The sequence below is a fragment of the Solea solea genome, chromosome 10, assembly GCF_958295425.1.
Source record: "Solea solea chromosome 10, fSolSol10.1, whole genome shotgun sequence".
NCBI classification, from domain to species: Eukaryota; Metazoa; Chordata; class Actinopteri; order Pleuronectiformes; family Soleidae; genus Solea; species Solea solea.
Window position 1 is genome coordinate 14502060 of NC_081143.1, and position 16835 is coordinate 14518894.

Sequence of the window (16835 nt, forward strand, 5' to 3'; positions counted from 1 at the left end):
AAGGAATCCAGTACAGAAACTGAAACCTTTCAACATTAGTCAACAACATTCAGTCTAACACAGGAGATTGTGGTCCAAAATAATAAACCAAGCTAATTAAGAAATGAAAGATTGATTTCTTACACTGCATTTTACTTTTCCTCTTCAGTTGACAGATGTTGCCTCTCAGCAACTGCAGAGAGAGACGTATAGTGTTACCTGCTGATGGGAATAACAGTGAGGGAGTGTCTGTGTCTGCTCACTTGTGCTCACCAGGATCAGCACCATGGATAGTGCTTTTGACAGGCTGTTGTATTTTTATTTTTTTCTGCTGATATACTCTGCAGACCAGAGAAGATTAGTCTATTACTTTACAACCCTGTCACTGGCTCTATCTTCCTTTTTGACCCCTGCAATAGGCCAGTTAGGGACACTTCAATGATTGACCATTTATTTCAAATGGCTGGACAGATGGATTCTGTTAAAGGTTTCATCTCTGTAAAGATGTCCACAAAGAATCCAAGCGGCACATTTGTCACAGCTCAAAGTGGCCGGTGGATGTGAGGAAGCAGGCTGTGGTTACTGCAGGGCAGAGGTGGGAGGAGCGGGATCTGAAATGACAGGGCAGTTAGTAGACATGGCACAGGGCAGTGGACAACTAAAGGGAAAGAACTTAATTAACCGTGACAAAGTCATAATTCTCCCGAGAGAACAAGTCCCCCAATCATAAGTACAGGCATAGATACAGTGAATATGTCAAGTTGAGTAAAATCATAGCAGCAAATCTTTGCAGAAAAGACAGAGGTCTGTGCTGCTGGAGGGGGGAGATGTAGCAGCGTGTTGCTATGAAACCATCACAGACAAGTGTTAGGCTTTGAAGGTTGCTCGCCACACCTGCATGAGTTTGACTGGTAATTAGGATGGTAGCCAAGTAGCTAATGAATCGCCGTGGAGCCTGAACGAGTCAGCAGACGCCAAAAAAAGCTGATGTAAGTGTGACTTTGGTGCACCGCCCGATTGAACACAAATTGGTTACCTTTAAACAAGAAGAAAAACCCGCCCGAGTTATAAGCTATAGATCAGCACAAGAAGTGTCGCAGTTGATTAAAATTGCGTAAAGCTTGAGAAAACTCAACACTCCTGTCAGAATCAGATGCCACCAGTTATTCTAATCACACTGTACTTAAGCATTTAATTTACCAGTGGTGTACAACTCCAGTACTTAGTACTTGGTGACACATTTTCCTTTCTTGGCTCTGTTCTGCGGCACATTTTGCTCTGAAACGAAGGTTAAAATGGCGACCTTCACTCTTCACCGTGCTGTAAGTGTGAACGTTGTTCTCACTCTCCTGTCCCTCCGACTGACAGAGCTCTGGGCGCCAACCCTCTGTACTGTGACTGCCACATGCAGTGGCTGTCAGACTGGGTAAAAAGTGGCTACAAGGAACCTGGCATAGCCCGCTGTGCCGGACCCGGTGACATGACGGACAAACTGCTGCTCACCACACCTTCCAAGAAGTTCACCTGCACAGGTAAACAACAGTAGTGATACGATATAATTGAAGGACGAATCAGAAATTGTAAGAGCCCAACAGAATGAATTGAATGAATGAATGAATGTCCCACAGAAGGAAATTAATTATTAACAATATTCATGTCCTGTCTGGTGAGTTTTTCTTGATGCTGTCAGGATGACGTTACCTGTCGCCTCCCATGAAGACAAAAGAATGCATAAGTCACTTTAGACTCATCAGAATGTAACTGTCTTTGTTCAGCCGCATTTATGCGCTTTTCCTTTATTTATTCTTGTATTTACTATATTTTTTCTGGTTATCTGGTATTTTCCAGCATGAAAAGCAATGACAGCGTAAATACAAGGAGCCTGTACCACAACACCTCCACAAGAAAAAATAATAATAGAATTAAGTAAATGAATCAGTTATTTAACAAATAAAAAGCTGACCTTTTTGACTGGAGCTGAAATATATTTTATACATATATATAATCCTAATCTTCCCATCAACCATCAACAATCTTCCTCTGACAAGATTTTGCAAGGATGTGTATATATGGTTGGTTGGACTGTATAAACCAGTCAGAGATTAATCAAGTTTTCTGTATTTGTATCTGTTAATGACAACAAAGATATTAGAAAGACATTTATCATTGAGCTCCTTGAGGGTTATACTGTATATAGTATGTCTAATATAGTATGTGCTTTTCAGTGGGAGCTAATAAATGGCAACAACATGCTTGAAATGAATGAATTCACATTAAGTTTGTATAAATCTCTGAAAACCACAAATGTGCTTGTGATCTTGGCTGTTCACATGAATACATGACTAAAAACCTATTTCTGACCTTAACTAACTGACACACTGTAGACGTCCTGGGGCCTTGTGGTTTTCTGGTGCCAGGTAAAGTAGCTGCTCAAATCCCACTTCTTCCTCTTCAGTCTCTCCTGACTGTCCCAGCCCAGTTTTCCTTCTCTTCTGAACCACTCTGCTCCCTTTAAGATCCTTATGTTCTCACCAGCGTTGTGTGTCCCAAATGTTCAATGTTTGATGTTCTGATGGAGAAAATGTCTCCTCTGTACATGCCATGGTCCTGCAAACGCGGTCTGTTATTTTTCCAATTATTTACAACATACTTAAAGCTGCAGTGCGTACCTTTTGCTGAGTTTTTTTATGACTTGAGTACACAGGATGGTTTAAGGGCCCTTTTGTTTCCCTCCAATTATTGTTATTAATCGTTTCTCCTTCTCCAAGTGTGGTCACATTTTTGGTGGCTTGAACATGCATGGAAACAAACCTGAAAAACCTTCGTATTCTGTGGCCATGATGCATAGGTGTGGCAAATTGGCTCAACAGCACCCCCTAATGTCCTCTGTTTGGTCTTCCTGAACAGAAACAATGTAACACTGGTAATCACTGTGTCCTTCAGCTGAAAACTCTGTCAAGTAATACTATCAGCCCTGACTGAGGGAGTATTTGTATGAACACACCAGCAGTGCAGGGACAGGCGGAGGAAAAAAGCGTTCATCCCACAACACTGGGTTGCCTGGGAATGATTTTTAACCAGTAGAATTCACTTTCATGTTCTTCTTCTGTGTATTTTTCATTCATACTCCTGGACCTGTTTCCATATCCATCTACTAGTGCACTTTGTGTCTATGACTTCCTGGGTGCAATAAGTAAATATGTCGCCAGGTGACAAGAGAGCAAAACACTGCTATATTTGGAAATTGAGAATCGTTTGAACTTAACGGACCTTTGTTAAAAAGTTTGAAATATTTAAAGGTTACGCACTACAGTGTTAACGTATCACATACTTATACAACAGCTCTTACAATTGGCCTTTTCCTGAAATGATGGTAGATATAACGACGTTATTCAGTATTCCCTGATCCTTGAGCAGGTCCCTGATCATGTACAGTCATTTAAGTGTGTATTCTGACCTGCTAGATACAGATTATTATATGTGTGTATGTGTGTGTGTGTTTCCTTCACACAGGTCCAGTGGATATGAGTATCCAGGCCAAGTGTGAACCCTGCCTGTCCAGCCCCTGCAAGAACGATGGCACCTGTTCCAATGACCCTGTGCACTACTACCGCTGCACCTGTCCCTATGGATTTAAGGTATACAAACTACACAGAACGATCATTTCTGTAAAGCTCCAGCTGTAATCCAGAGTGTACTAACTTTGCAAATATCACGGGGATAAGAAAAAGTATCTTTAAGAAAATGGACGTTAATATAATAATAAGCGCTGAATGTGTGTGTTTGTGTGTACTTAGGGCCAAAACTGTGAGGAGCCCATTCACGCCTGCATCAGTAACCCGTGTCAGAGTGGTGGAACGTGCCACCTGAAGGAAGGAGAAAACAGCAACTTTTGGTGAGAAGGAGGATTTCTGTGTTCTTACACTTTGGTGTCAAAGCTCAGCCTGTGAGAACTGTTGCATGATGTTGCTCTGCAGTGAGAGTTCTAAAGCCTGAAAAGTCTATCATCAGGCTCTAGGTCGTGTGATGTGAATTGTAGGATCCTTTATGGCACTCCACCTAAATTAAAAGTCTTTAATATAGGGTGATTTTGACATTTTATTTTGATTGCCACTATAATAGTTCTCTGAATATATTCTCTCTGTAATTTTCCTGTAAGTCATAAGCTCCTAACCACGGAATACGATTGTTTAAAGGGGACATATTATGCAAAATCAACTTTTTAACCATTGTAATACTTATATTTGGGACTCTGGAGGCCCTAGCAGTCGCCAAAGTGTGGAAAAAGAATACTCAGTTCTTTTTTTCGTTGGCCCCCTTAGTGTAAGTTTAGGCGATAAAACACGCGATGTTGAATTCCCTGCGCCTTATGACGGCAGCATGCGCATTTCACCGCGAATGTAACCACCCCACCAGTAAGTTTACTTCGAGAGCTCCACCTTAGCTCCATCTTGTCTCTATAAAATGCGAGAGTGCAGGCGAGGGAGGAAGAGCGGTATTATGTCAATGCGGAGGGACAAGTGTGCTGTTGGTGGCTGCACAGTGGAGCACAGTGTTTTACACAAACTTCCAGCCTCAGAGGATTTCATATATGAAGCTAATGTTAAAGCTAATGTTAAAGTCAGCAAACGCGTGTTCGTGTGTTCGCACCACTTCGCATCAGACTGCGGCCAGCGGTCGCCGTATTTAGTCAGCGACCGTATTTCACCGACGTACAAACACACACATTTTTAAGAAAAGGTCAAATAGAGCTCATAACTGACCATTCTGACACGTCCTAATTAAAAATATTTGTTCAGTACGTCCTCCATGACCGGAGCACAGACTCAGTCTGATACAGTCACATACAGCGGCAGTTTATGGAGCTCACCGCTAGCGATCAGTGGTGGTGATCAGCGGTGCTGTCCCTAAGTCTTTTTAACTGATTTACAGTTCGCCAGTGTTCGGCTTGATCCTTATGTAGGACGTCTCTTCCTGTGACGGCACTCTTGCTGTTGTCCGCGCACGCTGCCATGTTGATATTGTCAGAGAACTAGTGGAGGGAGGGGGAGAGGAATGGAGTGGAGGGAACAGGAGCTGAGCGAGTGGGCGCAGTAAAAAGGACAAATCAGAAACCCCCTGGAAGAAGTGGGTGTGTGTTTGCCTGTGTCTCATTTGCATATAAAGGAACCAGGCACAAAACCAAGCGTTCTGAAAGGGGCGGTTTTGGCAGGGTTATTGAACTGCTATTGTGCTTCATCCTTATGGTATTTTGACCAAAGCATGTCACAGACATGTTCATTAGGACACCAGAGAACTATTTTAACTTGGAGAAATAGGGTATAATATGTCTCCTTTAAATCACATCTGAAGAAAAAGTGTAAAAACGTTCTCCGAATGTTCTCTCTGCTGTAAAAAATATAACCGTTGATCAAAGTGTAATATTTTTTTCATCAGTTTAACAGAAAGAAATATACACATGTAAATAAAATGCAGAGACCGATGGTAAATCATACTAAAACGCAAGGCAATAGGAACCAGTCTATATCAATATACCTGTGTGAACCAGTGAAGAAGACACTAGAGGACATAGCAGGAGAGCTGACCCTCAGCAGATAACCTCATTAAAGATGCTGCACCTTTTAATGACAGATGGGAACGAATTAACAGGAGGTAAATTGCTCATTGGACCAGTTTTGTCTCCAGTCTCCCTCTGCCTGCTGTGAGAATCACCTTCTTTTCATTAGGCTGCTTAGTTTTAACAGGCAGGGAGCTAATATCTGTCTGCTCCCTCAAAGCAGATTTGAACCACCCACACGGACAATTAGACCAGCCCAAGATCACAGCTCATCCTCTGTCTCTCTCTGTCTCTCTCCGTCTCTTCTATTACTTCTTCATTTCATTTTCTCTCTGTATGTTCTGTATTCCTGTCTTTTTTCTTCTTATTCTTCTTCTTCTTATTCTTCTTCTCTGGACACAGAGGTGAAATATTCATCATGAAAAGCTGTCATTGACTCTATAATGAGATATTAGTCCACTTGAGTCTGTGACGCATAAGAGCTCTTAATTAGACTCATAATATACAACACTGTATGTGGGTGAGTGTCTCTCGATGCGTGATTGTGTCCCTTTCTGCTGTGGCTCTACACTGGCAGCTTGTACTCCTTGTGTTTGTTTGTGTGTGTGTGTGTGCATATAAACCTGAGTAGAGGTAATAGATTTGATCCACACTCACATGCATGAGTTCAATCTGTGATATGTGTGTGTGTGTGTGTGTGTATTCTCAGGTGTGTGTGTCCAGAGGGCTTTGAAGGCGACGCGTGTGAGATCAACATCGATGACTGTGAAGATAACGACTGTGAGAACAACTCCACCTGTGTTGATGGAATCAACAACTACACGTGCATGTGCTCCCCAGAATACACAGGTAACACACGTTTAAAGAAACGCAGATGAATGAAGAGGGGTTGGTGTCTATTAAAAATTCGCATTTCAGTTGCTTTGCACAGAATCATGTGATAAACGTTTATACCGTATTATAGTTTCAGTTATCAATTTCTGTCATTTTGTGTGGTTTGTATGTCTAAAAAAAAGGAAGACAAATAACCCATTAATTAAACATTACACACAAAGTTACAGGTATCGTTGCCAGGGAAATTAAGTTTTTTTCCATCCTTTATTTTTGTAGGGTTATTTTTTTCTTTTTCCCCTGAGAAATACTAGTAAATTGACACCTGTCTATTACATGTGGAATTACCATTACCAGTGGAATATAAATACAACTTTAAACAGTGTTGACAGTACTCGCAGTGTTGACAGTGCAAATTGTTTCCATCTTTTGTATTTTGATTTACCGCTGCCTTATTGTTTTCTACATCACTGACTTTATTATTATTATTATAAGAAACATTCAAAGATTGTTTCGAAAAGGATCAAAACATAGACTTGTCTCATTTATGGGTGAATTAACATTTTTTATAGGGATTTTAGTTGCAGGCAACTCTGTTGTATCCACTGAAACCAACCTGTCCTTCAACTGTAATGTAATTTTGGGTCGTTAGTGAGATTAGGGTTAGGGCTAAAAAGTCATTTACAGACAATGACATAAAAAAACAAAATTAACATGTCTCAAACTGCCAGTGAAAACCTCATCGACACGCCCAATGCACCAGATTACCACTAGGGGCGCCTATTTTCCATCCATTCATCCATTTTCTTCCACTCTCACACTCACACTGAGGGTCAATTTAGAGTGTCTGATTTACCTAATCCTCAAATCTGCATGTTTTTGGGCTATTGGTGGTGTTTCCTGCACATGACCCATAGTTAGGTTTCGTTGGAGGACAGTCTCACTGAAACATTAACACACAGATGAAGAATACATCTTTTTAACATGAATAAACTGCAGACAGATCATATTTGCTGTCTAACTGGCGTGTTGCTACTTGTTTGTCTGCTTGTTCACTGTGCTAATCACCTCTGACAGCTAACCTTTGTGGCGCGGTGTCTCTCTCTGTGTCTCGCTGTGTTTTTTCTTTTCCTGTCTCAATCTGCTTTCTATCATATGTCGTCTGTGTTTTTTTTTTCTGTGGTTGCAGCTGCTACCAATGAGGTGGAGAGAGGTTAGTCTGTTCTTCACTCTGTCTTTCCTGTCTCCTTGCTTCCTTTCCTTCCTTCCTTCCTTCATTTTCTGTGCTTTATCCGTGCTCCCTAGAAATGTGATGATACCACAGATTCAACATCCTGTATGCAGTTATGCTCCATGTTTGCAGTGCATGTCCCTGATGTTCAAACAGACCACTGAGTCTTTAATGCTCTCACATATCTGTGGTTTCCCTGCTTGTTGCTTACTGTATACATGTCATACTGGAGTATGGTATAGTATATTTTGCAGGTAAACAATTTGGTAAAATGAGACGACTGATGATTTTTTTGTTGGAGACAAAACAACAACGTTTTGTCAATAGTTTCCAGTTCTCCGAGTGTGCTCGTGACACTCGGCCCCCAAAAGACTTCCATTTTTAAAAACATTGTGCCGTAGTGAGTATTCCTAGTGACAGGGAGGACAAAATCAACCACAGTGTCCACGTTTATCATAGTGGAGTAACTTGCCAGCTATTAACAGGATATGTTGTTGTTGTTGTTTTTATTAATAATTACTTTCAGCACAAAGTAAATCAAGTTATTTAAGTGAGAACAACACTTGTTCGTCTCCTCTCAGCTAATCAGACCTAAAACAGGAGTATTTTCCCAAATACAGTGACAGTTCCGAGAGAAGAGAAGTGGTCTTGGCTGTTCTACTTGCAGAAAGATAGTTACTGCGACATCTGCAGCGATTGCATATGCTGCAGAGAAAAAAAGTCAGACAATAAAAATAAAAGCAATAAAAAAAATGAATGTGTCATCATCGGCAGAGTGTTTCAGAGATGTAGAGATTTGCTTGGATCGTCTGTCATGTTTGAATCAAGTGCAGCTAAAGCCATAATCCCCAAAAAATAAATACTTTATTATAATATAGACACAAGAGGTCCAGAGCATAAAAATACACAAGCATGTTCCATTCATTTCTCAGGCATACTCATCTCATTGATCATGTACTTATTCCCAGAGTAGACTCGTGCTGCCTTGAGTATTGGTTTATTCCCTGATGCCTCATCAGTTCTTTAGTGGGAGTTCAGAGCTTCAGCAACGTTGGAATACTCTCAGGAATATCGTCAGGAATATGAAATTCCCAGAGATGGGATCATTTATCAGACTGTTGCATTGTTTCTGGCCACCGGAGAGTCATCCATCATCAGAGTGCACACACACACACACACACGTTTCTGTACATGCAGCACAAACAATTCTGTGTACGCGTTTGGAAACTCAACCAAGATGCATAAGCAGAAACCTGCTATTAAGGGAGTGGGATCATGGTGATATGTTCCGGATTAAAATTTCCCCCATTATTGCTGATAGAATGCAAATGCTGGAGAAGGGGTTTGGAGGATTTGTTCATGTGTTTATTTGTTCTGTGTGTTTCTAGGGGAGCTGTGTGAAGAGAAACTGGATTTCTGTGCTCCAGAGCTGAACCCATGTCAGCATGACTCAAAGTGCATTTTGACCCCACAGGGATACAAGTACGAGGACCACACACACACACACACACACACACACACACACACACACACACACACACACACACACAGTGACTGACTTCCATTCATTTGGACAACCTAAACAAAGCACTATCCCACAACCAGTTATGGGAATGCAAATTTGAATGTTAGCTCTAAACTTCACCAGTTCCTCAGAAATGAGGTTCTGCCTCATTCGGACCACGTTTTGGTCTCCATGAGGACGACTGGTCCTGACAAGTTCAGTGTTTATGCCAGAACAAGATCTTAAAGAGGCAACAAATCCAAACACACACAGGCACTGGAGGTTTACTGGAGCAATGATTTGCTATTTTTTAAGTGTGTGGACGCACCATGTACTTTTGCTTAGTCATATCAAATTATCTAAACAGTCACTGCTCTAAAATATGAATTTAATATATATTCTGGAGCATTAAAAGCAGCCTCCCTCCACTTCATCCTGATACATGAAAACTGCTCATTTAAAGATCATTCACCAAGCATATCCATCTCTTTATGTTTGGACATTGCAGGTGTGAGTGCACTCCAGGTTACATAGGTGAGCACTGTGAGCTGGACTTTGACGACTGTAAAGACAACAAGTGTCAAAATGGAGGTCAGTGCATCGATGCCATCAACGGATACACCTGCATCTGTCCAGATGGATACAGGTGAGGTGTTCTTCTGTCCTTACCTGTGATCTGTAATAGTATTGTGCACTACATGGTAATTGTCTGATCCTTAAAAAAAACAGGGTCATTTCCTTAACCCGGCGTTTTTGTGTGAAAACACAGATCTCACGTGTATAAACCTTGCTGTGTATCTGTATCTTACATATCTCTGTGGTGTATACTTACAGTGTAAGGTGTCCAAGGGTCTCCCCCTTGTGTTCAATGTCAGCTATTGCAGTGTGCACTATTATCTTTGTATGGGAGATTTGTCCTATCTCTGTCCTGGGAAATTTCATGGTGTGAGAAGTTGTAGTTATTGTGGGAATAGAGGCTAGTTTAAAAATGTAATTATTTGCTCATCACACTGTGCGGATGTATGTCAGATGTCTAACTGGGGCTGGGGGGGGAAATAAAGCTTTAAATTCTCTAATTTGGTGATAACACACATTTACACTCACCCTGATTACCAGTTATAACCAAATTAAATGTTCATAGTGCAGTGTAAAAGAACACCATTTCAGGAAATAATGTGTGAATTTGTGTTCCAGTGGGTTATTCTGCGAGTTCTCTCCCCCGATGGTCCTTCCTCGCACCAGCCCCTGTGACAACCATGAGTGCCTAAACGGGGCGCAGTGCGTCATTGTGGGAACAGACCCCCGCTGCCAGTGTCTCCATGGCTACGAGGGCGAGCACTGTGAGACTCTTGTCAGTGTCAACTTTGTCAACCGCGAGTCCTACCTGCAGCTTCCCTCCAGTCTTTTGTCTCCGCAGACCAACATCAGCCTACAGGTGCTCACGGCACAGTACTGTTTTGATGTGCTTGTATTTTACTTCAGTATTTCATTGTCATGACACTTCATATGCTCACATTTCAATACTCTACTACTAGTGGGGTGGTTTTGTGCTTTTGACATCACTAAATGACTTGCGGGACAGCAAATAGCAGCCAGAGAGTACGATATTTCATTCAGGCTTATGGTATAAACTAAATACTGAGCTAAAAGAGAGTAAATACTATCTAGTTTCTAGATTTTGAAAATCTGGAGGTTGATTTGGCTAATGCCATGTTGAGGTTTTGCAGCTGGAAGTTCACAGATGTCACCTGCAACCAAACCCCTATTGGACAATACATCATTTACAAAAGTGACATCATGTACTATTGAAGAAGACCTGGAACTTGTGATTGAGACCATTATCTCCTCAGGAAAATGTAGGAAGGAGGCTCATTTTCCTATAGACTTCCATTCAAATATATATATATACTCTTACTTCCTGATTAGCTTCCCCCGGCAAAACGGAAAACTACGTCCATTTTGTACGGTCTATGATCTAGATGAGATCAGGACCAGAAACATGACTCCAAAATGATAATGATTCCATGTAAAACCAGTGGATGTGCAAGGTTAACTGTTGGCTAACAACCATGTGTCATATCACCTTATTATTTGTTGGATTTGTTTTATTTGTTTCTTTTTTGAAAGTGCACAATAATCCAATATGAAATTGCTACATAAATCCATCAAACATTTAGCTTCAGTCCTCTGCAGTCGCCTTAGGTTTATCTCTGAGTCACAGCCTTTGTTTGTCTTCCCCCTCTCTCTTAAATCCCTTTCATTGTCCAGTACTATTGTTCTATCATAAAAGATCTATTACCACCAAAAAAGGGTGTCATTTATTCCTCTGTCTTAAGTGAGCAATAACTGCAAACCGTCACAGGTTCCTGTAGGACCTTAATACTTTTCGTACCACAGTAAATAACATCATTTGCACTGATATGCTGCTGTGTTTTCAGATTGCTACAGATGAGGACAGCGGTGTGTTGTTGTATAAAGGGGACAATGATCACATTGCCATGGAGCTGTACAGGGGGCGCCTCCGGGTCAGCTATGATACTGGCTCCTACCCTCCTTCTGCTATTTACAGGTATACATTAAGACAAGCAGAACATTGGAATTGATGAGACATTCATGATGGATGATGCAAACGTCTACACTGAATCTCCCCATCCTCTCTCTTTCTCTCAGTGTGGAGACAGTGAATGATGGCAGTTTTCATGCGGTGGAGCTGGTAGCATCGGATCAAACTCTGTCCCTTTCTATTGATGGTGGGCCGCCCAAATCCATCAACTCCCTCAGCAAACAATCCACACTCAACATAGAGTCCCCACTTTACCTGGGAGGTAAGAACCCAACCACAGTGTGTGTGTGTGTGTATATATATATATATATATATTGCCGCTTTTCCACTACGTGGTCCCGCCTCGCCACAGCATGGCACGGCGCTTGTTCTCGAGTGAAGGGAAAAATGGAGCGGGAGGTCGACAGACAGATCGGTGTGGCGTCTGCAGGCTCTGCATCAGTCTGTCATGGTCGATCTACGTTCCTATCCTCACCTATGTTCACGAGCTGTGGGAAGTGACTGAAAGAACCAAATCACGAATACAAGTGGCCGAAATAGGTTCCTCCGCAGGGTGTCTGGGCTCTCCCTTAGAGATAGGGTGAGAAGCTCAGTCATCCGGGAGAGGCTCAGAGTAGAACCGCCAGAGGAGCCAGATGAGGTGGCTGGGGCATCTGGTTAGGATGCCTCCTGGATGCCTCTCTGGTGAGGTGTTCCGGGCACGTCCCACTGGGAGGAGGCCCCGGGGAAGACCCAGGACTCGCTGCAGAGATATGTCTCTCAGTTGGCCTGGGAGTGCCTCTGGATTTCCCTCTGAAGAGCTGGATGAAGTGTCTGGGGAGAGGGAAGTCTCGGCTTCTCTGCTCAAGCTGCTAACCTGCTAACCCCAACCACACTAATAATCAGTAGAAAATGGATGGATGAATGAAATGAATAACTTTCTTTCTTTCTTGTCTTCCATTAGGGATGCCAGAGCGTGCGTCATCCTCTGGCGGTCTTTCAGCTCTGCAGCACAGCTCAGGTGGACGCAATGGCACCAGCTTCCATGGCTGCCTCCGTAACCTGTACATTAATGGGAAGCTCCAGGACCTGGGGGCAGGGCTGGGGCCAGCAGCTCCAGGCTCAGGGACTGCACAGAGCACCACCAGACAGTGGCTGGGTCACGGGGTGGAGCCAGGCTGTCAGCCATGCCAGAGAGGAGCCTGCGTCCAAGGCGACTGCCATGAAACGGGGCACCGTGGCTTCACCTGCACCTGCCACCCCGGCTGGACAGGAGCGCTGTGTGACCAGCAGGTCAACAACCCCTGTGATGGCAATAAGTGAGTGTTATTTTGTGTTTGTATGGCTTTAAGAACAGAGTACAAATATAGTGTTTTAGGATTTTGCGTCAGAAAAGGGACTAAGCTGGAAGATTTGTACTGTACATCTGTTCACATCTTTATCGTCTCCCACTTAGATTACTGCAGTGCCCTCCTGGCATCTGTCAGCCAATTGCATCTATAAACAAACAATGCAAAATATAGCAGCGAGGCTCCTCACAAACACCAGCCATAGATCATTATTATTTATTAGACGTTGACAGGGACAGCTGTCAGCTTTGTGGCTGTGCCAGAGTTATCTATGAGCTAATTTTCATCTGTTGTCTTGGGGCAGGAAGCAGAAAACAACATATCAGTCAACATCCAAATGAAAGTACATTAACAAAACAACACAATATGTTAAATATCATTAGCTGAGTGTGAATGGGTGAATGGCAAAACTAGCTCATCAAGACTAGAAAAGCTCTTCTTCTGAAATTTTATTTGGTAGTAATGAGTAATAAAGATAGATAGAGGAAATGTAGTGGAGTAAAAGTTGCTAGAAATATAACAAAGAACAGTACAGATACGTGAATTTTGTACTTAAGTACAGTAACAAAGTATTTGTACTTCATTATTACAACACTGTGTACTGTGCAACAATTTGTCACTGTTTTTTTTTAAGTGCTATATCAATTAAAACGTGCATACCAACTTCCATCACTTCCTCCGTTCACCAGGTGCATCCATGGCACGTGCCTTCCAATCAACTCCTACTCTTACTCGTGCCGCTGCCAGCCTGGTTTTGCTGGCGTACTCTGCGATGTGCAGGACCAGGACGTAGCTAATCCCTGTAGTCTGTCTCGATGCAAACATGGCAAGTGCAGAGTCTCCGGCCTGGGTAAAGCATACTGCGAGTGCAACAGTGGATATACGGGAGAGGCGTGCGACAGAGGTGAGGAAACATGTGGATGCATGTTTTGAAAGGAATGCACGTGTACAGAAATGTTAACTTTTGTGTAAAATCTAATGCTGTCATAATAATAACATGTGATAATCTTTTCTGAATTCTAGACTGCCATTTACAGATTGCTGCTATAATAATATAAAATAATCTCCTACGGTATATATCTTTTTGCAGCTTGTGTGCCTGTGTTTCTGCATTAACACTTCTAACCCTGTTGCTTTTCTAACTCAGCATCTCCTGAGCCTCCTGTTAATCCCACACGTGGGGTTACACAGGTGAGACTGCCTGCTCACATTTTACTCTCTGTCTCTTTTTCCTGATTTGTCTTTTTGTTTTTTTCCAGTGCATCCCAATAAAAAAAAAAAAGCTGAGTGTCTGTGCGTCACCTTGTTTTCACCTCATGTAACGTGTATCTGAAGTGATTCTTCTTGAATTAGCTGTTGAATATTGGCCATGCCGTTTCCACCATCCACATCACCTTTGTCATCAGTCAAAACGTGGATAACGAGGAATCTTTCTTTCTTGTCACTCATCGCTGCAGAGATGGCCTGCCGAGGGGAACGGGTCCGAGATGTCTACCAGAGACAGCAAGGCTACGCGGCGTGCCAAACCCAGGAGAAGGTCTCCCGCCTAGAGTGTCGGGGCAGCTGCACAGGGGGAGCAGACGGACAAGTCACCTGCTGCACCCCCCTCCGCAGCAAACGCAGGAAATATACCTTCCAGTGCACTGATGGTTCTTCTTTTGTCCAGGAAGTGGAGAAAGTGGTCAAGTGTGGCTGTACAAAGTGTTCGTCATAAAATAGAAAGATTAAAAAGAGAGAGACAATATCCTTGGCTGATTTCCTCCTACCCAGATATTATTCTGTGTTCCTGCCCGCCTTACTTGATCCTCATCCCCGACTGCCCAAGGTCCTTATTCCTACTGGGAAAATCTTCCTCCCTCTACAGTCCTCCCCCCACCAACCCTATTTTTTAAACCTTTAAAAAATAAAAGAATAAAAAAAATAAATAAAAAGAGAAAGATCGAGAAATGTCAAAAAAAAAAAAAAAGTTTTCTTTTGATGTCAGTGCTGGACTGATGATTGATGCTTCCTCGATGGGGATGTTGAATTGTATTGTAAAGTACAAAACAGACTTATTTTTTATTATGAAGTGGAGAAAAAAAGATTAAAAAAAAAAAAACAACAAAACAAAGCAAAACACAAGTTGACTTTTTCCTCACACCTCCTTTTTGTTGGTCACGATGACTCCAATGGTGTGCCACACTGTCTCTTTCCTGGAGGACTGAACGGTCGCTGACGGGCTGACCGCTTCCTGTAGACTTCCTGCTTCCTGTCCGTGAGTTGCGTGTTTTAGGAGTAACCTTAACTGGTAGTACCACAGACTCACCACAGGGAGGCGCTGCATTATGGCATGGGAGAGGGCGGGCAGTGATAACCCCTTTCAACACGAGAAACCACCTCACCACCTGTAGTGTGCAGTTTCCCTCCTGAACCCTCTGAGACTGTGTGCACGCCCCCCGATACACAGCTGTGCTCAAACTTGTGGTGTTTTATACAGCTACTGAACAACACACACACACACACACACACACACACATTTGCATATGGTCTCACCTGTAGAGGCACGTTACCTGCCAGGTTGAATATACGACTCTCCGTTTATCGACCTCCCCAAGTCATAAATGACAAGTATTTATTGTATCATAAATACCTGTACTTATTCAGTAGATCCCCATGTATCAATCTGATTCTTTTAATATATATTAATTTATATTTGTCCTTATTTTTGTATTAAAAAGACATAAAACTGTCAAGATAGCTGATAACTAACAAGATGGTGTCCTTTATTTTGGTTGAAGAGAAGTCGTTTTTTTGATTGCTGAAACTATTGTGCTTGCCAGAGACCGTAGTTACATTTTAATCTGCAAATGTGACGTGAAGACATTGTATATTTTTGTCGCCTTTCCTGAGAGTTTGTACTGTGCCATTGCCAGAAGGTCTTTATATTAGAGTATAAATGTATAGATAATTTCCCTACCTATGTATTTCACACACAGATCTTGTGAGTAGCATTGACCCTAGAGGATTCTTAGAACTGTTTTTACCTTTTTAACAAATTTATGCTTTAAGAATACTGTGACTTTTTCTAAATGAAACTACTTTGTTAGCCCCTTGGTCTCCAATGTTAACATGTTGCTGCTAAGTTTTTGTACCGTAGACTTGGATCCTGATCTGTATGTCATATAGAACTTCCTGCTCCTACTGTACAGGGGCACATTGTGTAACAGATAAATATGTTCCCCACCTCTACACATGTGCATTGTGCTTTATATTCCCTCCCTTCTCCGTCCCCAGACTAATGTCAGTTCCCTGACTGATGTTTGTTTATTAAACACAATATTTACCTCACACTTCTCACCTTTGCCTTATTTGTCACGTAAAGCCTGACATATCTGCAGTGATACAAGAAGAACAATAATTCTGACAGTATCCTGTGCATAAAACAGACAAAACGCATCAATACACTGATAAATTGATCCTCAATGAGTAGAATATTTATGATGTAGGCAGAATCTTCACATTGCATTTCAACTTTGATTGGATACCAAAGTATGAAAAGAGCCAAACAATCTTGAGATTGCAAAGTGCTTGATGCCCCTTGTTTCTACAACATTGTATTGTCAATTTTGAAGTGTGAAGCAGTAGAAATGTCAAACTAACCTAACTATAAAATGGAGGCTCTGTTAGAATGTGTGTGATGTCACAACAGGAGACATCACAGATCACTGAAGTCTGAGACTGCAGCTCTGTTTTCAAGCAAGGGTCCTCAAAGAGGTCAAAGTCCCTAAGATGATAAATGTGAACTAACCTAGTTGTGTTGTTTTTGTTTTCACCCAGCTGTAGATCCTTGTGCACGATGAGGA

General features: G+C 42.1%; 1 protein-coding gene across 1 annotated transcript in view; it reads left to right on the forward strand.

The window, feature by feature from the left end:
- slit2 (slit homolog 2 (Drosophila)) overlaps window positions 1–16221 on the forward strand; it is an 84030-nt gene extending 67809 nt beyond the window's left edge. The window contains exons 24-35 of the mRNA XM_058640174.1: window positions 1348–1511; window positions 3493–3617; window positions 3777–3874; window positions 6246–6385; window positions 8987–9080; window positions 9611–9748; window positions 10297–10537; window positions 11541–11671; window positions 11773–11927; window positions 12609–12963; window positions 13683–13897; window positions 14451–16221. Of these exons, the coding sequence (XP_058496157.1) occupies window positions 1348–1511; window positions 3493–3617; window positions 3777–3874; window positions 6246–6385; window positions 8987–9080; window positions 9611–9748; window positions 10297–10537; window positions 11541–11671; window positions 11773–11927; window positions 12609–12963; window positions 13683–13897; window positions 14451–14707 (2113 nt within the window). The 3' untranslated portion in view covers window positions 14708–16221. The remainder of the gene's footprint in view (window positions 1–1347; window positions 1512–3492; window positions 3618–3776; window positions 3875–6245; window positions 6386–8986; window positions 9081–9610; window positions 9749–10296; window positions 10538–11540; window positions 11672–11772; window positions 11928–12608; window positions 12964–13682; window positions 13898–14450) is intronic.
- Window positions 16222–16835: the final 614 nt, after the last annotated feature.